The sequence below is a fragment of the Lepidochelys kempii genome, chromosome 2 (genome assembly GCF_965140265.1).
Source record: "Lepidochelys kempii isolate rLepKem1 chromosome 2, rLepKem1.hap2, whole genome shotgun sequence".
Lineage (NCBI taxonomy): Eukaryota > Metazoa > Chordata > Testudines > Cheloniidae > Lepidochelys > Lepidochelys kempii.
Genome location: NC_133257.1, coordinates 229773704 through 229794349, shown reverse-complemented (window position 1 = coordinate 229794349; position 20646 = coordinate 229773704). Strand labels below are relative to the sequence as shown.

The window sequence follows — 20646 nt, the reverse complement described above, 5'->3', positions numbered from 1 at the left end:
AATTGTGTTCTATACATGTTTTTTTTTCTTTGTCCTCCCTTAGAATTGGCCTGCAAGGTGATGTATCTGATCCAAGGACAAACAGTTTTCTTTACATCCTTGATATTCTCCCAAGGTATAAACTGATCTTCTAGCTCAGCCATTTAAACTTTTGAAGTTACTAGGCATGTATAATATTGTACCAAGGGAAGCCATCCATATTGATTTTAAAGGATGATAGTATAATTGCACTGTGCTCATCCACTTGTTTTCATAGAATCTTTTGTTGCTTGTAAATTATAGTTTCTTGCTAACACTAATAACAATTTACAGCTTATTGTTTTGATTTCCATGTTTGGTTTTCATGACTTTCACAAGTCCATTAAAAAACTCTGGACGCACCATAAACAGTAGAGGCAGAATATTCTTTTGAATTCAATGGCAAAATTGACTTTACTTAGGAGCAGGGTTGGGTCCTGTAGTCCTTGTTGGTGGGTGTTGTATAAATATCAAGACCAGTACATCTGAAATCTCCAGGTGAAAAAGATTTCTGGTTCCACCTTTTGAACTGATTATGATTTAAACCAGAGCTGGACAAACTACGGCCCGCGGGCCACATCCGGCCCGCAGGACCCTCCTGCCCGGCCCCTGAGGTCCTGGTGCCTCCCCCATTGTTCCCCCTCCCGCACAGCTGGATCGGGCACCAGTTGGCATCAATGTGAGCATTTGGGTTTTGCCCCTGTGAGGGATCAGCTAACCATCAGTCATTCCTCGGAGATCCTACTTATATTGGAGGCTGCCAGCTTCCTGCTTTTCAATCCTTTCCCGCAGAGGGGATCTGGCCACCTTCTGCTTTTCTTCACATTTTTGCTACACGAAGTGGGAATTGGGCCATCAGCAACCTTTCCTCTAAAATATCTTGTTGTCTTTGGAAGATCTTTTCTTCTTCTTTCTTCCTGAGATATTGATGGCAAGGGGAAGGAGGTGGTCCCAAGGATCCTGACTCCAGCCAAACGATCTCTGCAGGTTTTCTGCACATGTAACTGGGTGCATGACAGCAGTAGTGTCAGTTGTTTTATTTTTGTTTTCTCACATGGTGACATTGTGTCACTTTGCCTAGGGCTGAGATTCATGTGTCCTGTCATGCATATGGAATGCTGCATTGGCTTCTGATGGAATCTAGCACAAAGTGCTATGGTCAGTTTAAACTTTTATGGTCTCCATAATTTTATTTTCCGAGCACCTCACAATCTTTAGTGTATTTCTCCTCATAACACCCTTGTGAGGCAGTGCAGTGCTATTGTCCCCGTTTTACAGATGCGGAACTCAGTCACGGCGGCTATGTGACTTGCCCAAGGTCATACAGGAAGTCAGTGACAGCAGGAAATAGAACCTAGGTTGTCCAAGGCCTAGGCTAGAACCTTAGTCATTGGATCATCCTTCTTCTCTATAAGAAGGATGGTAGAAGATGTATTTTCATCGTTCTGGGTAACAAGCAACAAGCGTAGGCTCCCCGCCCTCACCTCTTCCCTTTCAGTGAAGGCATAAATCTAGCATGAAACTCACACCCACTGGATATCTGAGCACTTTGGTTCACTAGCTATTTGAATTATAGTGGGAGGATCAGCACCAAGATACTAAATGTTCATGGAGCCCACGAACGGAACGTTAATGTAATTCTCAAATAAATTGATGGTCTTCTGAGTCTCATCTTCACAAGTCTCGTGTGCTATGTATGCTAAAAATAGATTTATTACTGTTGTATTACAGTAGAAATTAAAGGCCCCACATGAGAGTGGGGTAAGTACTGTAGAGACATAGTAAGAGAGTTCCTGCCCCAAAGAGCTTATGATCAAAATAGCTAAGACAGACAAATGACAAGTAAAAGGAAGTTCGATTATTTTCCCCATTTTATGAATAAGGAACTGAAGAACTGGAAGATTAAGTGACTTGCCCAAAGTCACGAAGGAAATGAGTGGCTGAGCCAGGATGATTTAGTTGGGGATTGGTCCTGCTTTGAGCAGGGGGTTGGACTAGATGACCTCCTGAGGTCTCTTCCAACCCTGATATTCTATGATTCTATGATCCTGACCCACATCTTGCCCAGTCCTGTGCCTTAATTGCAATTAATTGCATCCTTCCTCTGTGTTGAATTTGTTGTAAAAATAGGTCTGTCAGTTAATTGTTTATTAGATTGCTACTAAGCTCATCCATAGATCACAACACATTTCAGAAAGGAATGTCAGTACCATTGTCTCTATTTTACAGCTGAGGAAACTGAAAGGGGGCAGCTCTTCTTTGGAGACAATTTTTTGCTTTCAAAGTGGAAATGGCGCATTCTGATTGCTGCGTGGTTAGACTGAGAAGATAGAAACTTTCTTTTTCTCAGCTAAAAGACATAAGACTGTGGTACATGTGACCCTTATCATGACAGGGCAAAGGAGTTGGGCTTGGCTGGGAGAATTTATCTCTGTGTCCCAAAAGATGCTGCTAATCTCTCTTGGGCAGAGTGTCAAAGGGAAGCTGGAATGGCTGCGGAGAGATCACAAAAAGGCTGGGGTAGCCATGGCTGCAGAGTCCTCCAGCTCCAGGGGAGCGTGTTTTGCTGAGATAGTGTGCATGTGGTTTTTGGAAATGACCTCTTTGCCAGAGACCAGACATGAAAAATTCTAGCCCAAATGGGAAAACGTTCAGTAAAGTTTGGAGTGTGTAAACTGTAGGAGTTCCTGTTTTGTATCCATAATTGTAATATCCTGCACAAATTTCATGCACAGTATTATAAAGTAATTGCAACTTCCTTTCCTGTTTTTTACCTTTTTTCCAATCTTTTATAGAGGAATACTGGTGAAGTGGGGCTGGCGGGGACACTGGGGGTGGTTAACGTATGAAGGCATGGAAAGGGAGAACTTGGAGATATTCTGGATCTGAGGAGGCCCAGGAGTCTTCAGCCGGTGGAGGTGGAGTCTGGACACAGAGGGCATGTCTCCACTGTAATAAAAGACCCATAGCAAGTTAGCCCGAGTTAGCTGGCTCAGGCTGAGGGGCTATAAAATTGCAGTGTAGATGTTCTGGCTCCTTTTACATTCATGAAGGATGGAGACGCTGGGAGATAGTTTCTCACCTGAAGCAACTTTAGACAAGGGTTTTAGCCTGTTTAAAGTTTAGACTCTAAGAAAGGGGTTATACTTTTTGTTTTATATGTAACCATTTCTGTTTCCATTATCCTGACTCTGTATCTCTTAAATCTTTATCTTTGATGAAAAACTTATGAGTATTTTTACTATAACTGTATCTCAGTGCTGTGGTGTTACAAAAGACCTGATCCTGAGTTATACCAGTCAAGCTGGTGCATTCTGTTCCCTTGGGGTTCACAAACCTGATCATTTCTATGAGTGGCCAGTGATGGGCTGAATACTACAGGGGGATGCTTTCAGAAGGGCTTGTGGGCTGGGGTGTACCTTTTGTTAACCTGCAAGGCAAAGTAAGGCCTGGGAGGAGGTTGCTTAGGTAGCCATCAGACTGGTGGTTTCAGGGAGCTGACATCCAGTTAAGCATCAGCAAGTTGCTCTCTTGCTGAGGCAGGAGGGTAACAAGGTGACTTGAGTCCTGGGCACCTGAAGAAGGTGTCACACCTCCTTTATCATTATTGTATTTGCTATCGGAGTTTAGGAGTATATCATGATGCAGTTGTTTTGTGTGTTGGGGCTCCGTTTTTAACCTTCCCAATCATGTCTGAAATATTTGAAACTGGCGGAAGCTCTGTGGAGCTCATATGTGTGACTCATGAATCAGCCAAAGAAGAATGCTCCAGAACAAAATGAGGAGCTCCCTCCTCCAGAGACTAAGCCTACTGCCTATGCAATGAGCTTGGTTCCAGACTCTGAGCTCCTGCCTAGCACTGATGCCACAGGTCTTCAGACTAGCCCCATATTTAAAGTAAATTTCCACAAAAGCTAATTAGACACAACAGAAAATGTCTGAACGCGAAACGCTCTGAAAACAGTGTCTGCTAAAACGAAACACTAATCCTGCTTTCACTAAAATTAACGCGAGTTCTGACACTCACTTGGGTGGGAGCAGGATCAGGCCCATTTTGTTACAAGTTTTCCACACACTGGATGAGAGGTTTTTTTTTTTTCTTCTCATCATGTACCATCCAGACCGCTAACTTATAGCCTTATGAATGAGAATGATGCTTTGATAAATGAATAAAGGTCAGTGTTTTCAATGGTAGGCACCTAAATCCTTACCTAGCACCTAAGCAAATGTGGCCTGATTTTCAGAAGCGCCGAGGCTCTGCAATTCTTATTAACTTCATTGTGAATTACATGTGCTCAGCATCTCTGAAAATTAGACCATTTTTAGCCTAAATTTGGCAACTTTCACCTAAATCTTTCTTATTACTAAACAAATCTGTGCTGTTGATGTAATATGGTTTACATCTTACTAAACTACATTGACTTTTCTTTTAGGCTCCAGAGGCTGCCAAAATATATACTTTTAGAAAATGTGAAAGGATTTGAAACGTCTTCTGCCAGGTCTGGTATGATCATTTTTAATTAGGAACAGTATTAGGTAAAGGGGAGGGGCAGGTAATTTTATTTTTTTGGAAGTTAGATTAAAAGAGGAGTGGAGTGAAATAGTGCATTTATCAGTTTCAGGTTAAAAATACTATTTTAATTTTACAATTAAATTTTTAGGGCATGGGGGACTTTATTGAAAAGTTATTGATTTCTCCAAACTGATAACATAATTTAAAATATGTTGCTAGCTGGTAGAAGCTGATGTGCATCTTCATTGCCTGTTTTGTCATCTTCCTTCATTCAGGAGAGATCTATATTTTCAAAGAACAATATTATCGAACAACACAGGGCGTGGGTGTAGCTCTCACAGCTTTTACTGTGGTTCCTTTCTAGTGGTCATAGTAGAGGGGCAAGGGTTAGCTGAAAACCTTGTATTCGTACCCTGCTTGACTGACTGCTGGCACTGAGAATTTGGTGTGACCTCATCAGCAAACTGCACAGGCAAATAGTAGGCTTCTAACCTGGAAAAGTTTTGGAAATCGTAATTCGACTTACATTTTGAAATTTAGGCTACAGCTACACTACAGCTTAAGTCAACATAAGTTATGTCACTCGGGGTGTGAATTAGGCACCCCCTGAGCAACATAATTTATGCCAATTTAAGTGCCGGTGTGGACAGCACTATGTCAGCAGGAGAGGTTCTCCTGCCGACATAGCTACCACCACTCGTGGGGGCTGCAGTAATTAAGCCAATGGGAGAGCTCTCTTCTGTCAGCATAGAGTGACTACACAGAGAGCTCTCCCATGGGCTTAATTACTACACAGAGAGCTGACAGCAGTGCAGCTGCACCGCTGTAAGCTTTCTAGTATAGCCATAGCCTTAGTAATTGGGAGGTAGAGACTGGGGCTTAACCCAAAAATGGAAAACTAAATTCTATCCACTGCTGTGCCAGGTGGGGAGAGGCTGTAGGGATCCTCTTTTGCCTAATCTCTCCTCCCCCCATGCAAACAATAGGTCAGGATCTTTCCATAGATAAAAGCAGTAGGAGAGAGAGGAAGCTGCCTTATATGCCAGCCTGCACATCACCACATGCCTTCATGAACACTGTTTGCCAATTAGGGGGCATTTCCAGCTCCCTGTTGGCTTCTAGGTGCCCTTCTGCTTGCAAGAGCTGTAAACTGGCCCGTGCATGTCCCTGGCCTACCTTGTGGGATCCTGTCCTATAAATGCAATGATCTGTATGTCAGAAAACACACCAGAGAACATTCCTCTTTTTCCATGTGGTCCCTGCCAGGCCAGGATTTAGCTCATAGTCCTTACTTTCAATGTGGATCCAGCCTGCTGTTAGGCTGCAGAGTATAGTATACCTTATATCAGACACTATCCTTAGTAAGCATCCTTCCATTTTAATAGTCTCCTCCAAATATATGGAGTAGACTTTTATTAGAAATCCCCTGTGCTAAGCAACCAATTGTTGAGAATCCCTTACTTCAAACAGTCTTTCCTTTATAGTACTTAAATAAACAAGCTCAGACGTAAACATAGGGAGATACTGAGGTGTCAACTCAAGAATCGTTAAATAGGAGTTTTAATATCCTACTTCTGATCCAGTGCTTGTAAATAATTTTGCAAACCACATCTAATGAGACTGTCTCCTACTGTTTGGACAACACGTTGTAAGTACTTTTGAGAGACCAGATACTTTCTTCGGAGGATGTTTGCTACAAAGTAGTTGTGGTGTTTCCATGAAAGTCTTTTATAATTGCTCCTTGCTTGGCTAGTGCAATGCTATACTTTGCGTTCTTTCCTGGAACGTAAATGTATTACCATATTGGATGTCTACAAAGCTGTGTTTGAGTATTCTAGTGTGTCTGCTGACTGTCCTAGTGACTACAGTATTGCATTTAATGGATCTTTATTTAAGAAAAGAAAAGATGTGAACAGAGAGTATATTGCATTCTGTGTCTAATTGCATATGAGCAGTAATTGGCTTTATTTATTTTTTTCATTATCAGAGACAAACTTGTAGAAACACTAAAGAAGTGTGGATTTAAATACCAAGAATTTCTCTTGTCTCCAACATACGTGAGTAGTAAGATTATTATAACTCATCCAACTGTACCAAAGAATAAATGGGATATTTGGAAAGAATTTCACATGCTGGAAGAAAGGGTGATGTCCAATTTTGTGGACATTTCTTTGGACTGGTGGTGCCATCTGACTTAGCTTTGGGTTAGGTTAGGATATTTACGTATTTGTTCTGCTTATCACTGCGTGAACATCCAATGGGTACTGTTTAAATCAGTAATTAAATTAGTTTTGCTTGTCCAAGACAGGATCAGGCCATTACTGTGTTACATGTAAATCTCTGTATCTTTGCGATCCAGGGTCATCCTTCATTGTGACATGTCTTATCTAATTTTCTTGTTCATGTGATTGAACATCTCCTCTTGCTTCTTCATTGTGACAGGTAATGGGCACTATGTTTGCCCTAAAAATTGTAGTTAAAGACATTTCAGTTTTTCTCTGACTTCCCACCTTACATACAAAGTTTAACTTTTCTATTGATTTGCAGACAACAGTCAGAAACCTGAGAAAAATCAAGTATTTCTCTTGCTTGAGAAAGATTAGGTAGGAAAGGTGTGATCAGAGGCACAATAAATCTGTGGGAAGTGAGGGCACGCACCATACTGCAAATGGATGGAAAGATCTGAGTTGTACAGTGTATGAAAATTGCCTGTACTGCAGATCCTTAACTACAAACTAATGATGTAGAGATTTCTTCATGGGCACATTTTAAGACACAATTTTAGGCCAGTTGAAAATCGCATTAGTCTAGGGTAATGTTGGTTAATGTTAACAGCTTTGAAATGGTAAACATTTTAAGTGCTAAATATTATATTAATACAAAAAGTGGTAACTTGCTCCTTTTGTGACCATGCAGATTGCTTTGATTCTCTGTACCATGTGGACTGATTGTTTTTGTGGGGTTTTGCTTACAGCTTGGCATTCCCAATTCCAGGCTGCGATATTTTCTGATTGCAAAGCTTCAGTCAGAGTTACTTTCCTTTCAAGCTCCTGGTCAGGTGAGATTCATTGCTATTCCTTGACTACTCTTTGTTTCAAGGAGACTGAGGGCTAGATCTTCATCTGTGCGAAGCTTATGCTCAGGTGCAGAGTGTGTGCACAAGTAAAATGGCTGTAAGCCACCTTTCCTTTTTTCCTGATTCTGGCCTCGCTGGGGACTGAAATGGCTCCCACTGGCTTAGATAGCTTAAAGTAGTTCCTAGGAACAATTTTGCTGACTCAGAAGAGACCAAGGTGCTGGGCACTCTGGAACCTTTTCTTGGAAGGGTGCAGGATGCAGCAATGTCCTCTAGGACCCTTAGAGATAGAAAATGGGGGACCACCCTGTGCCCCTTGAAGATCACCATAGAGGAGGGAGTGGCCCACAAAGCCTCAAGTTCCCAGAAAAGAATGAAGAAGATGCCCAGACGACGTAGAAAGGTAATGGTGAATTCCAAGCCTATTGAGACGGACATAGGCATGTGTGGGAGGGGGGGTGAAACTCACCAGAGGTTCACAAACATTTCAGCAAATCTGGTCTGAGTCTCAGGTTACTAGCCAAGCCTCTAACCAAGCAACTTTCACCTGGTCCTAGCTTTCTTTATTATAGTTTCGCACAATCCTTTCTTCCTCTGTTTTATGGAAGTGAAACGTCAAGATCCATATTCCTTAAACTGGCTGCGTACATCTACAAAGCATGTACAAGTTAGCGCTTCATAATGCCAGAATCCTTTCAAAATCTTGATAGACAGAGAATCAGTCTTATTTTATACTGGACAGCTCTGTATGACTTCCCAGACATTGCTACATGGACTTCTCTGAGCAGTTACCTATTACAGTACTAAGTACAGTATTTTAATCATTTGACTATTTTGTTCCATGCTAGATATTGGAAAATTTCCCAGATCAGGAGCCAAAAGCTTCAGTGAAGCACAGAGTTGCTGCAGGCTTGGAAAAAGAGAGCTCCTTCACGTCACCCGAAGAGGAGCACATTGAGCCAAACTCTGGTTCTGATGCTGGCAGCGGACAGCGTTCGCAGAAGGAAGCGTTCGTTTTTAAACTTGAAACAGCGAAAGAAATGGAAAGAAAGCGGAACCAGGACAGTGATCTCTCTATTCAAATGCTAAAAGACTTCCTTGAAGAGGATGGAGAAGAAATGAGTCAGTACTTCTTGCCACCAAAGGCCTTACTGCGCTATGCTTTCCTGTTAGACATTGTGACACCCAGCTGCAGGAGATCCACTTGCTTCACAAAAGGGTAAGTGTCCAGGAGAGTCCTCTGGGGGACCTTATCCAGACATGTTAAATGCAAACATTTCTTTGCAGTCATCTGAAAAACCAAAAGCAGTGTTCCATCAAAAAGCAAGACATTACTGTAACACATTTCTCGTTATTGCATGCTTCCTGATTCAACAGAATATGAGCATGAGAATCGCTCTGGCAGAACATCGTGTGCCCTATACACAAAAGCACTCACAAAGACCATGCCATTTGTTTGGTGACCTTCCGAGAAGCTTAATTACCCCTGGCGGAAACATTGTTCCAGTAGATTGGTGGAAAGCTAATGCACTAATTAATTTCTTTATATTACTTACACATAATGCTTTGTAACTTCAGTAACAGCTCCTTTCCTCATTAAAACTGTCGCTAATGTATATTTAATTGATGTTGTAAACGGTGGGGCGAAAACCTCAGCTGTAGCTCCACTGAAGGCAATGGAGTTATGTCCATTCACATCACGTAAGGATCTGGCCATACAGTCCTTATTTACAACGATTAGTTTCATTTTTAATGAAGAAATGCACAAATGACAGCTCATTCAGTTTAATATCTGTTGCTCACTGGTCTAGTAGCTTCCTAATTTGTACTCTGCATTTCTAAGGCACAATCAGTGCTGAGTGTTCTCAATTCCCATTGACATTAGAGCTAGTTGGGAATTATTTGATGAAAAGTTTTTTGTTTTGTTTTTTGGTCAGAAAACACTTGATTCATTGAAACCAAAACTTTTCACAGGAAACGGGTCAGTTTTTAAGTAATTTAGTGACTCAGATATTTTTAAGTTTTGAAATTGTCAACAATATTTTGACTTCTAAAGTAAACATGTCTGGTTCTCTAGTTCAATACAATGTTTCCATAAGCTAAGTTATAGAGCAAAAACATTTTACAAATAAAAAATGGTCAATCAATTTCAAAATATTTCATTTTATCCAAACAAAATGTTTCAGTTCACCCAAACCACTTTTTCCCCCCAGACTTTCATTTTGTGAACATTTTTTAAGATTGACTCTTTTTTGTTCAGGGCAGGAAACTTTTTTGAAACCTTGACAATTTTTACAGGATGGGAAGATCATTTTTCTTCCAGCCCTGACTGACATCAGCACCAATACAAGTTGAGGGGAATACTGGAGACACTCAGCATCTCACCAGACTGGGCCCATAACTAGCACACTTAGTTAAAAACCCTGGGCCAAACTGATTCCTGGTGTAACTCCAGACATTTCACTGCAGTAGCAAGGATGAATTTGGCTCATTATGTTTTGGTTTTAAAATATACTTTTATGTTACAGAACGGCCCAAAATAGGAAAAATGTCTGGCTCGCTGAAGTGCTTTAATGTAGTTGTGGGACAGCTGGTTTTGGGAATAACCACAGCACTCGATCACCCCTCGCTGTTGAACTGGATTGAGGATGGGGGAAGAACATGTTTATCTTGTTGACTGAGTGTACAAGTACAAAGCATTTCACAGCACTGTAGGCTGTGGTGCAGGCAATGAGAGGGAGGTATGGGACATTTTGAATGACAGAGCAAGTTAAACCCTCTTTCAGAGACTGCTCTGATGGATCCCTTTATAAATCCATGTAGCCTTGACAAGGATATGCTATTGCCAAAGGAATCAATCACCTGAAAACTCATGTAAAGCAAGTTACTGAGAGCTCTATATAATGTAGAGAAAACTGATTTTTTTTATTAGAGTCACAAGGGAATACACTATACCCAGACAGAGACTAGGTTGCCTGAGTCAGACTAAGACATTTTAAGTAGTTTACGTACATAAAGAGAAGAACAATAAAATAATAAAACTTCAGTAAAGTAAAAAGGTAGAACATGGTTTTCTAATCCAGCGTCTGTTTTCCATATAAGTACTGAAAAGTAACCAACTGCCCAAGTACTAATGTTCTTTTTTTCTTATGCCAAAATTTCCCAAATTTCCTTAAGTACTCAGTCTAGGTTAGGGTTGTTGAGTTATCTCTAGTCAGCAACAATAAAAAGAAATATGAACAGCTAATAAGAAAAGATGTAATTCTTCCCAAATTTATAAAAACTATTATTCAGTTGTAAAGAGCCGGCGACCTTTCAGAGTATTCGCTTAGAATTATATTACATTTTCTCTCTACAGAAACCAAAATATTGTAATTTTTGGGCAGTTCCACCATACATAGTATATATCATGCTACCATGTTTTCCACAGTTCCTTCAGCGTAAATCATTTAGAATCATTTAGCATCTTTTTTATAATAATATGGATGTATGAAAAAGATCACCTGCCAGAATAAGGCAGATTTGAAGTACCAGTTTAGGAACTACTTGCAATTATTTTAGTTGTTTTGCCGCCAAAGTTTTTTATTATTATTATTTATAAATGCAGGTACTTTGTGTATATATAATACATTAGAATTCCTCTCATATGGGTTACCTTGTGAAAACAAATATTTGTTAAAAATGTATGTTTAAAAAATTAATCAATTGAAGACCATGTATTTAGAAGATGGTTTTAATTGCTTACATCATAATCCATAACTGTGTTTGGGGCCCTGATCCAGCACAGCATTTACATACGAGCTTAATTTTAATCACATGAGTAGTCCTGTTGACTTCAGTTGGGCCACTGAAGTTCTTTCCTGAATCAGTGCAGGAGTGCTCAGCTTCATGCAGGATTGAGCTCTAACCAGACTATTGCACCTGTGGGGGGCAGGGAAGGACTTTTCTCACCGCTTTTTCCCTTTGTGAGGTATGTAAAGCCCAAAACAAAAGGCAGCCACCATAGTTTATCAGTGCATCTGGAAGGGGTGAGTTAAGCTCCCAAGAAGCTGTGCAGAGGACTCCATAAAAGCGGTCTAGACAATGGTGAGGAGCAGTGTGGCGAGTAGCATAAGGTGAGGGCATGGCTAGTGGTTGTGTGGAATAAGTGCATACAGAGGCGTGATGCAGATGGCTGGCTGTTCCTTAGATGTTCACTGTGCAAAGCCCATTTATTTTGCTTTCTAAATCCCTGTCTATTCAGGACTTCCTTGCACAATAGTTATCATGCAAGCAGTGTATGTCTCTGACAGTCTGGCAACCCTATAATTATATTTAAATGATAGTCTGTGAGAGACTGTTGAGTAAACATGTATTTACAGTATAAACCACAAACCCTCCAAAAGAGCCAAAATATAGCTTATAATGTCAACTTTTACTATTATATGCTGGATATTTTTTGACTGCTGTAAACAAGAAAGCAAGTAAAAATATGTTCAGCTAATGCCAAAATCTGACTGAATTTCTCTGCTCTTCATGAGAGAAAATTAAAATTTTAGGCTCTCGCTAATGGTCCTCTCCTCCTTTTGAGTACAAAGAACCAAATTTTCAAAAGTGGCCATTTTCATTTTGCATGCAAATCTAAATAGATGCTAAATTGGAGAAGTTCCCGAGTTGTGTACCCAAAAGCCCATTTGCACTTACAAATGCATAATTTGTGTATGAAACTTAGGTGGCCATTTCTGAAGATATTATGCCTGAAATCCTTGACTGATTGCTCTATAGATTGTTACCAGGGATAAATCTCCTGAGCACTGATGGGAGAATAATCCCCAAAGATTATTTTCAGAGGCTGGTTTTGTAGTCCCAGGGTTAGTTGTGTTAATAAGAAGGCCTTTGTGTAACCTTTCCAGAAGACTATTTGTTAGTGCCAGCAAATTAACCTCCATGCTTTTCTTCACTCATCAATATTGTAAAGCCTAATAGAACTTTTCATGTGTGATTTTTTTTGTTGTTTTTAAGGTATGGTCACTATGTAGAAGGAACGGGCTCAGTGCTGCAGACAGCAGAGGATGTGCAGGTACAGGATGTATTGTAAATCATATCAGAATGATTTATTATTTTTTTGTCTTACTACTTTGGCTTAACTATTCTGGATTTATTATAACCAAAAATGTCTTCAGGACTAAATCTTACAGCACAGACCAACTATCTCTCCGGATCTTCCAGTATTTCCAATTAATTTACTCTGAGTACCCAGATGGAGTATATTAAAGTCATGGTTCTGTGGGAAGATTGTGGGTATGCGACTATTTTTTATCATGCCTATTGCTATGTGTAATATTCACAATGAAACCTGAAAACCTTGATATGGGCTGGGTCTGTGGATAATTTACAGTACAACAGATTTTTGCCTGTAGGGCCATTTGTGGGCCAGTTTTTGCACACACATGTCCCTATTTTACAGCAAAAATGTCAAACAATTAAAACTCAATTTTTTTAAATTTCAAAAGTATTCTATTTTGCATTGAAACACACAACATTTTGAAATTGTCCACTTTTAATGTGAAATTCATTAAAAAGTGATATTTTAGCACAGGAAAAGTAAAACAATGAAATGGCAAGCTTTTTTTGATGAAACATCACAGAAATTTGTTTACTGTTTTACAGACCCCATCATACATATATGGAAAGACTTCACTTTTTAATCCTTGGCCAGAATTTAAATAGCATTTTTGGGTGTACAAGGAATGCAGTGTTGGAACATAGAGGAATATCAAAGCTGTCAGGTTTAACAAAGTATACATAGCATAATTTTAGTACAGGATGTTAGTTCCTGCTTATTGAGTCATCTTTCTTCTCCAGTGTTCGACAGCAGTTTATTATCCTATGGTTGCATATTTGAATATTTGTATAGCCTCAGACTTCAGAAAAAATGATTACTCGTTCTTGACAGCGTGATGGTTTTTCTTGTAAATTGTAATTGTTGAGACATTGTTGAGTGCAAAAGTATAGCACAAGCTATACTTTTAAACAGAATGCACAGCCGTACTGTTGTCTTCAGCAATGCAATCACCTTAAATATTTCATAAAGATACGTTATGCTGTAATTTTATGTAGTCGTTGTCCATCATCCATATCTGTTGTTTTGTACTTTCCCCACAGCTAGAATCAGTGTTTAAATCCATTGAGATGCTATCAGAAGAAGAGAAGCTTATGAAATTGTCAACACTAAAACTAAGATATTTTACTCCTAGAGAAATAGAAAATCTCTATGGATTCCCTCCAGAATTTGGTATGTGCCTCTGAATTTCCCCTGTTGCTCTCTAGTTTTCAGAACTACATCCAGAATTGCCAAGCTGGCATTTTGAAGAAGAATGCTTCACTTTTTGTGTGTGTTAGTTACTACAATATGACTTTATTTTAATGATGGATTATTATTATTTGGACCATTTCTCTAAACTTCTATCAGTTTTTCCCAGTTTATAAGATCAAACCTATGTGTTGTATAGCCAAATAGGCTTGTGAATGTAAAATGGGAAAAACAATGCGTTTTGGAATGAAAAATTGCTGTATCATGAAAAGGCAGTGATGAGAGGCACTCGTTTGACTTAGTTTTTGTTTCTTCTAATTTAGGGGTTTGGTTTTGTTGTTTCCAACAAGTGAGATGCAGAAAGCTGTCCATTATCGTAATTCGTGTTCTCCTTTGACTTTAAAAATAGGTTTACTGGTGCTTTTAGCATTCAGCTGTTGGCAAAAGTAATTACAATGTGGAACCATAAAAGACTAACTGTTTTATTGCGGTCAATATTATAGGTCCCATAAGGTTAACACAGCAACGTTATCAAAACTGCCCCCTTCTTTCTGGCACCTGTGACTTGCTTTCAGGAGGATGACCTCATGCTTTTCTCTTTCCTGTTCTTTCCTGTTGTTGATACAGAATGAGAGCGAGAGAGAGAGGTAGGAGAATGACCCAAAACAAGCCAATGCTTGGGGCATAATTCTCATCTACGATGTTACAGCTTTGCCAGTGCATCGTAAAGGGGCCATGGTGTAATGAAAATCAGGCCCTTAATGTTTTGTGGGAAAACAAACTGAAAGCAAGTAGAGTCTGCATTCTCTGCCAGCGGGTGTCACCAGCAGAGCAGCATCCTTAAAAAGCAAATGTGACCTAAATTATGTGAGACAAGGTCCAAAATCGTGCAGTGAGCCCCCCCAAAACTGTATTAGGCACTAACTCTCTCTTTGGTGATGTTGGCGAGACTTAGGCCAAGGAAGTACAAAGTCTGAGATAATTCATCCAGGCAGGTGAGGGAGCAGGGTCTGAGAAACCGTGTCCAGTGTGGTCTGTCCAGCCCAAGAGCCATTACTGTTCTAGCTGGCTTATAGGGGGTGTGTGTGTGTGGGTGTGTATATATATATGTGTGTGTCTATATATACTTTTTAAACCTGTGTAAATCCTGAGCCTAACACAGTGGATTGCTTGGGGAATGTGGATGGGGATCCCAGGGGAGGAATTCAGGCACAAATGAGCCTTTGGAGGAGAGTGGCTGCCCAAGTCTAGGTGCTAGGGAGCTGGGCAGAATGGCTGGAGCTGGCAGGAGATGCTTTTTACTACAGTAGTTTGCATTCAGGGACTTAATAGCTGGCAGAGAAAGCTGGAACAACGCCTCCCAGCCATCTCCTCCTGGGCATCCCTCCCTTGGTTCAGCCTCTCCCCAGCGAGGAAACTTGCTGAATCAGCACATTCTGGCTGCTATGACCGCATCCCCCTTCCAGCCAGAATTGCCATCTTTGGGGGCTCTACTGCTAGACTGCTAGCCCTCCTGCCCCCACATCTGTGCTATGCCAGTGAAGCTGAATTAGCATAGATTGCAGGGAAAGCTGTGCTTCATGGCCGTTAGTAAAATCTTAACAATGTGTGTGTTGCTCTCCGTCGACTTGATCCAAAATCCAGTGAGCTCAGTGGGAGTTATTCCAGAGGGGTGTGGCTCAGATACAGTGTGGGGGACACGCGTATTGCAGCTCTCAGTAACTGCATCAGGAAATGTTTGTGCAAGTTCCAATAGATTGGAAGATCAGGAACAGACCAGACTAACTTTGTATTGTACATTGTTTTTGTTTTAGGCTTTCCTGACAAGATAACAATGAAGCAACGCTACCGTCTCCTGGGAAACAGTCTCAATGTGCATGTAGTGGCTAAACTGATCTCACTTTTGACTGGATGATTCTGAACCCAAACTTGATGAGTGTTCTCTGATATAGGTCCTGCTAACTCAGAATATACTTTCCTTCTTTGAGAAACTTAGTAAAGGTTGTAGCAGTTTCACAAAAATCATCACTAACATTTAAATGTCCATGTAAAGTATCTATCTGGAATAGATTTATTCTGCTGAACAACTGGTATATCTTGAATACCTTTTGTTTATGGAGGATCTGAACTGTTGGAGCAAACAGTTACACTGTTAAAATGGAAGTTGCCAATACTTGTACTATTTAATTTTTATTTCTAGCTTGTAAAATACGAACTGCAGCATTTGCCAATGAAAACAGGTAAAACTATCACTTCAACTTAAAACAAGTTTGTCTAGAAGCTGTCGTTTAGAATAAAAAATATGTGACAGGCAGTTATTTTAATAAAGTTCAGGTAATGTGTTCTACGTGTTGAATCTCTTTAGCTGTAAATATTATTTTGTTCTATTCTTAAAAGAAAAAGCTATTGTGAATATCTTCTGACAATTTATTGTAATTTTGTTAGGTTTTTACAACAAATGTAACTTTTGTAAAACTGATAAGTTCAGTATTTATATATAATAGTTTTAAAAAAAACAAGATGCCAAATCTAACATAAGTATCCATCTAATCTTTCTAGGTACTTATGACCCCAGCTCACAATCATGGCTGAGCCTGGTGTGACTTGTTTAATGGTAACCTAAGAAAAATTACAACCCTGACACTGACCTCACTGATCATGTGCTACCTTTTCTCCCTGCTGTCTCTACCACACCTTGGCCTGAGCCCCCTGCAACATATCCTCAGTCCAGAAACAGCTCGGAAAACTCCGTGGTGGCGTGGCCCATGCAGTTGGGCCCCATAAGCGGTTGGGCAAGGTAGTTTAGCTGCATACAGTCCTCCGTCTTGACCCCCTCCCCTGCGGATGCATCCACCCCCGTGCCAACTGCATGGAAAAAGGGTAAAGAAGGGAAAGCGAGTGGGGGGCAGGGGACATGCCGTTGCAGGTGGGGAGTTTCTGTCGTTAGGTTGATTTCACTGTTTGCACTTGTTCATGCACTTTTTGTTTTGGAAAGGTTCTGTCGTGACTGGTGCTTTGGTGTGGTAATGGCAGCAGGCCTGCCTGGCAATGAGTGAATGTTGTATTGTTTTAATACAAGCTATAAATAAAGCTTTTTATGTCATCAGGAAAGTTTATTGCTATCACTGCATCTCATCTTACAATCAGTATTTAAAATAATAAAGGTAAACACATGATCAAGACCAATTAGGTATTAGTAAGCAAACTCTATTCCTCTGTACACTTAGGTACAGCAATCCACACTTCTTCACTTCCATACTGTTAATCTTCCCCCTCTCCCCTATTTCGTAAGTTACCATGCAGTGTACTTGGTGAATATGACAATCAAGCCCCCTTTGTGATCGGGCATTCATATTGCACTTGCCCTGAAAGGGTTAATGCAGTCTGAGAAGGAGGCTAATTAACCCAACAGATCACAGCTGAGGGGAATCAGGTGGTTAAGTAACCCACTGACTGAGGGAGGGAGCCCAGCTGAGGAGCAACAAGCAAAAACAGGAAATTAGCAGCAGAGGGGGCCGCTGGGAAACAGTACATTCAACAACTATTTTCCTCCTGCTGAGTGTGTAATTAAACCTTTTACCAGGGCCTCTGACATCAGGGAATGGTTTCATAAGCCAAGACAAAAGGGAGTGTGCAGGGTCCCCTGAATAATTGTGTTGACAGTAATTCCATTTGTGACATTGTTATTTGGTGGGAATAGTCTCCCAGCCTGTCCATTAATGTAGACTCCCAATCAGTGAAAATCCCTACCATCATGAACTCTCCCCGTGCAGCCCACGTCAACATTCATAAACTCACCTCTGGTCTATGAGGGCCTGCATAATAATGGAATAGTACCCTTTGCAGTTTAGGTACTTATGTGCTCTTTGAGGAGGACAAACTATAGGGACATCAGTCCCATCAGTGGCCGCGGCGCAGTTAGGAAACCCCATTCTCCAGTAGTTAACGCTTTTATGTCTGCCCCCTTGGGGTAAACATCTGCCTCAGAAATCTCTGCAACCACTTTATCCACAGTTGACTTTCCTACAGCAAACTGGTGGCACTGGACCTGTAGCAGTCTAGGGTAGCCAACTTCCAGACAGCTATAGCAACCCCCTTCTGGACCAGCAAAGGTGGCCTCATGCGTGTGTCTTTATGCTGGAGGGTCAGGGCAAGCTGCTCATAAAGCTCCAGAGATGTAGCTTTCTTCATGCTTAAGTTCTGGACCCACTGCTGGTCATCCCTGGTCTGCATGGCCATATGATCCCACCAGTCTGTGCTTGTGACCCTGCACCAGAAGCACCAGTCTACGTAGGGAGCATCCGCAGCTATACTGGAGTAATGATTTCATCAGCCAGCGTGAGTCAGCATGCCTGGGTGGTGGTGGTGGTGGTAATCCTCTTGTTCCGTCATAAGCTCTGTCAGGTGTGTGTGGTGGGCCAGAAAAGGCTGCTGAAGTGTCCACCAACACCCCATGGAAGCTCTGCCCGTTTCCGGACAAAGGAGTGAAAGCGCAAGCAAGAGAAATCCTTGAAAAAGCCTGCCTTCACCATGTTGCTCGGCAGGCTGTTCAAACTTCCTGTCATGTGCAGTGTGACGTTATTGACAGGAACTGTGACCGTATAGATCATTGTGGCAACAAGGGTCCTACGGTTGCACCAGGTCTTGTACAGAGGAGGCCAAGTGGGGTGTCTATGGAAAGGTTGTAGTTTGCTGGTTATGATTATGCTGTCTGTATGTGTGTATCATTTTTGTATTTGAAGTTATGAATATTGGCTATGTACTTGTTTGATTCTAAATAGCCTCAGTAAAGCATTTGGTCAGCTTCTTGAGAAAGGACTATACTTGGTAAGTGCCCAATCAAGAAACACTTAATTGACAATGGACTTTGGGATACGCCAATCCACATCTGAGCTTTCCTGGGAACATTCAAACTAACATGTAAACAATGGCATCGGCCTGCAAAAAGCTGAATCATCCATCGACACGGGACTTGCTCAGGTGGCTACAGACTCCATCTTGTTGTTGTGATTTTGCACCGGAGAACAAAGGGGTTTCCGCCCACAAGAGAGAGAATATAAGAGGCCCTGGAAACCCCTCCATTTGGTCTTCAGGTGGCTCAAAAGATAGCCTCTCCACCCCAAAGAGATGCCTGAAAGAAACTGGAACAAAGGACAGTAACTATGGGGGTGTGAGTGATCGCTGGACCCAGACTAGGAATGTGTCTAGACAGTCAAAGAAGCTTATTGGAACATTTTTGAGGGTGAGATTTACCTGCATTTAGTCTCCTACTGTATTAGGCTTAGACTTGCGTATTTTTGTTTTATTTTGCTTGGCAATTTACTTTGTTCTGTCTGTTATTACTTGAAAGCACTTAAATCCTACTTTTTATACTTAATAAAATCACTTTTGCTTATTAATTGACCCAGAGTAGGCAAGTAATTCCTGGTTTCAGAGGAACAGCCGTGTTAGTCTGTATTCGCAAAAAGAAAAGGAGTACTTGTGGCACCTTAGAGACTAACCAATTTATTTGAGCATGAGCTTTCGTGAGCTACAGCTCACTTCATCAGATGTTTGATGAAGCTCATGCTCAAATAAATTGGTTAGTCTCTAAGGTGCCACAAGTACTCCTTTTCTTTTTGCAAGTAATTCCTGGGGGAGCAAACAGCTGTGTGTATCTCTCTATCAGTGTTATAGAGGGTGGACAATTTATGAGTTTACCCTGTATAAGCCTTATACCGAGGAAAATGGATGTATTTGGAGTTTGGATCCCTTTGGGAACTGGGTATCTGGGTGCTGGAGACAGGAGCACTTCTCAAGCTGTTTTCAGTTAAGTCTGCAGCTTTTGGGGGACGTAATTCAGACCTGGGTCTGTGTTTGCAGCAGGCTAGTGTGTCTGGCACAATCAGGCAAGGAACTGAAGTCCGAAGCTGCCAGGGAAAACAGGCTCAGAGGTCGTCTCAGCACATCAGGTGGCAGTCCCAAGGGGGTTTCTGTGACCCAACCCATCACAGGGAGTAAAGTTTTTTCACGGTGCACCACAATCAAAGGGCTATAGTGGCCACATTTCAGGTGGGGGCTAGGGTGTCCGAGATATGTTTGGTTTGGCTCGGGTCTGCGTGCTGCTGTGATGTGGATGACAGAGCCACAGGTTTGAGTCTGGGTTAGAAAATTCTTAATGTAGGGTTAACCATCAGTGCCCCAGGTTCTCCAACATGGGTCAGCTGCCTCGAGTCTCACTAACCCTGGGCTTACGTTGCAGTGTAGACATACTGTCTGAGGGCAGGGGCAGGACATTCTCGTGAAAAGCCCTGGCTGCTGAACTCTCCTCTTAGGTGAGGATGAAACCTAGATCCATTTCTTTACTTGGTCTGTTGCACTAATTGAGTAGCATAGGAGTTGCCAAACTTACTGGACCTCCGAGCCACATACAACAATCTTCAGAAGTTCAAGAGCTGGGGAACACCTGCCAGGAGCCGGAGGTTGGAGGGCTTCAGCCCTGCTTCTGCTGAAGCCCCAAGATCCCCATCCCCACTGGGCAGAAGCCCCAAGACCCCACTTCCCACTGGGCAGAAGTCTCTATCACACCACCAAGGCAGAGATCCTGAGCTGCCTCCCAGTCTGGTAGGTGGAGAATGGGAGGGACATGGGGGGCTCCGCATGCCACACTTTAATGGTAACAGAGCCACAGTTTGGACACCCCTTGAGTAGCAGAAGGACCGTACGATGTTCTCCTGGATAATCTACTATAGGGCAAGGAGTTTAAGT

At 41.5% G+C, this 20646-nt stretch overlaps 1 protein-coding gene across 3 annotated transcripts in view; it reads left to right on the top strand.

The window, feature by feature from the left end:
* Positions 1 to 17010, top strand: part of TRDMT1 (tRNA aspartic acid methyltransferase 1) — a 42086-nt gene extending 25076 nt beyond the window's left edge. For 2 of the 3 annotated variants that reach the window (XM_073334129.1, XM_073334131.1), the window contains 8 exons: positions 44 to 115; positions 4452 to 4517; positions 6519 to 6588; positions 7506 to 7589; positions 8456 to 8826; positions 12609 to 12666; positions 13752 to 13881; positions 15714 to 17010. In XM_073334129.1, coding sequence (XP_073190230.1) covers positions 44 to 115; positions 4452 to 4517; positions 6519 to 6588; positions 7506 to 7589; positions 8456 to 8826; positions 12609 to 12666; positions 13752 to 13881; positions 15714 to 15814 — 952 coding nt within the window. In that variant the 3' untranslated portion in view covers positions 15815 to 17010. The remainder of the gene's footprint in view (positions 1 to 43; positions 116 to 4451; positions 4518 to 6518; positions 6589 to 7505; positions 7590 to 8455; positions 8827 to 12608; positions 12667 to 13751; positions 13882 to 15713) is intronic. The other variant, XM_073334130.1, reaches the window with a different exon arrangement.
* The last annotated feature ends 3636 nt before the right edge of the window (positions 17011 to 20646 follow it).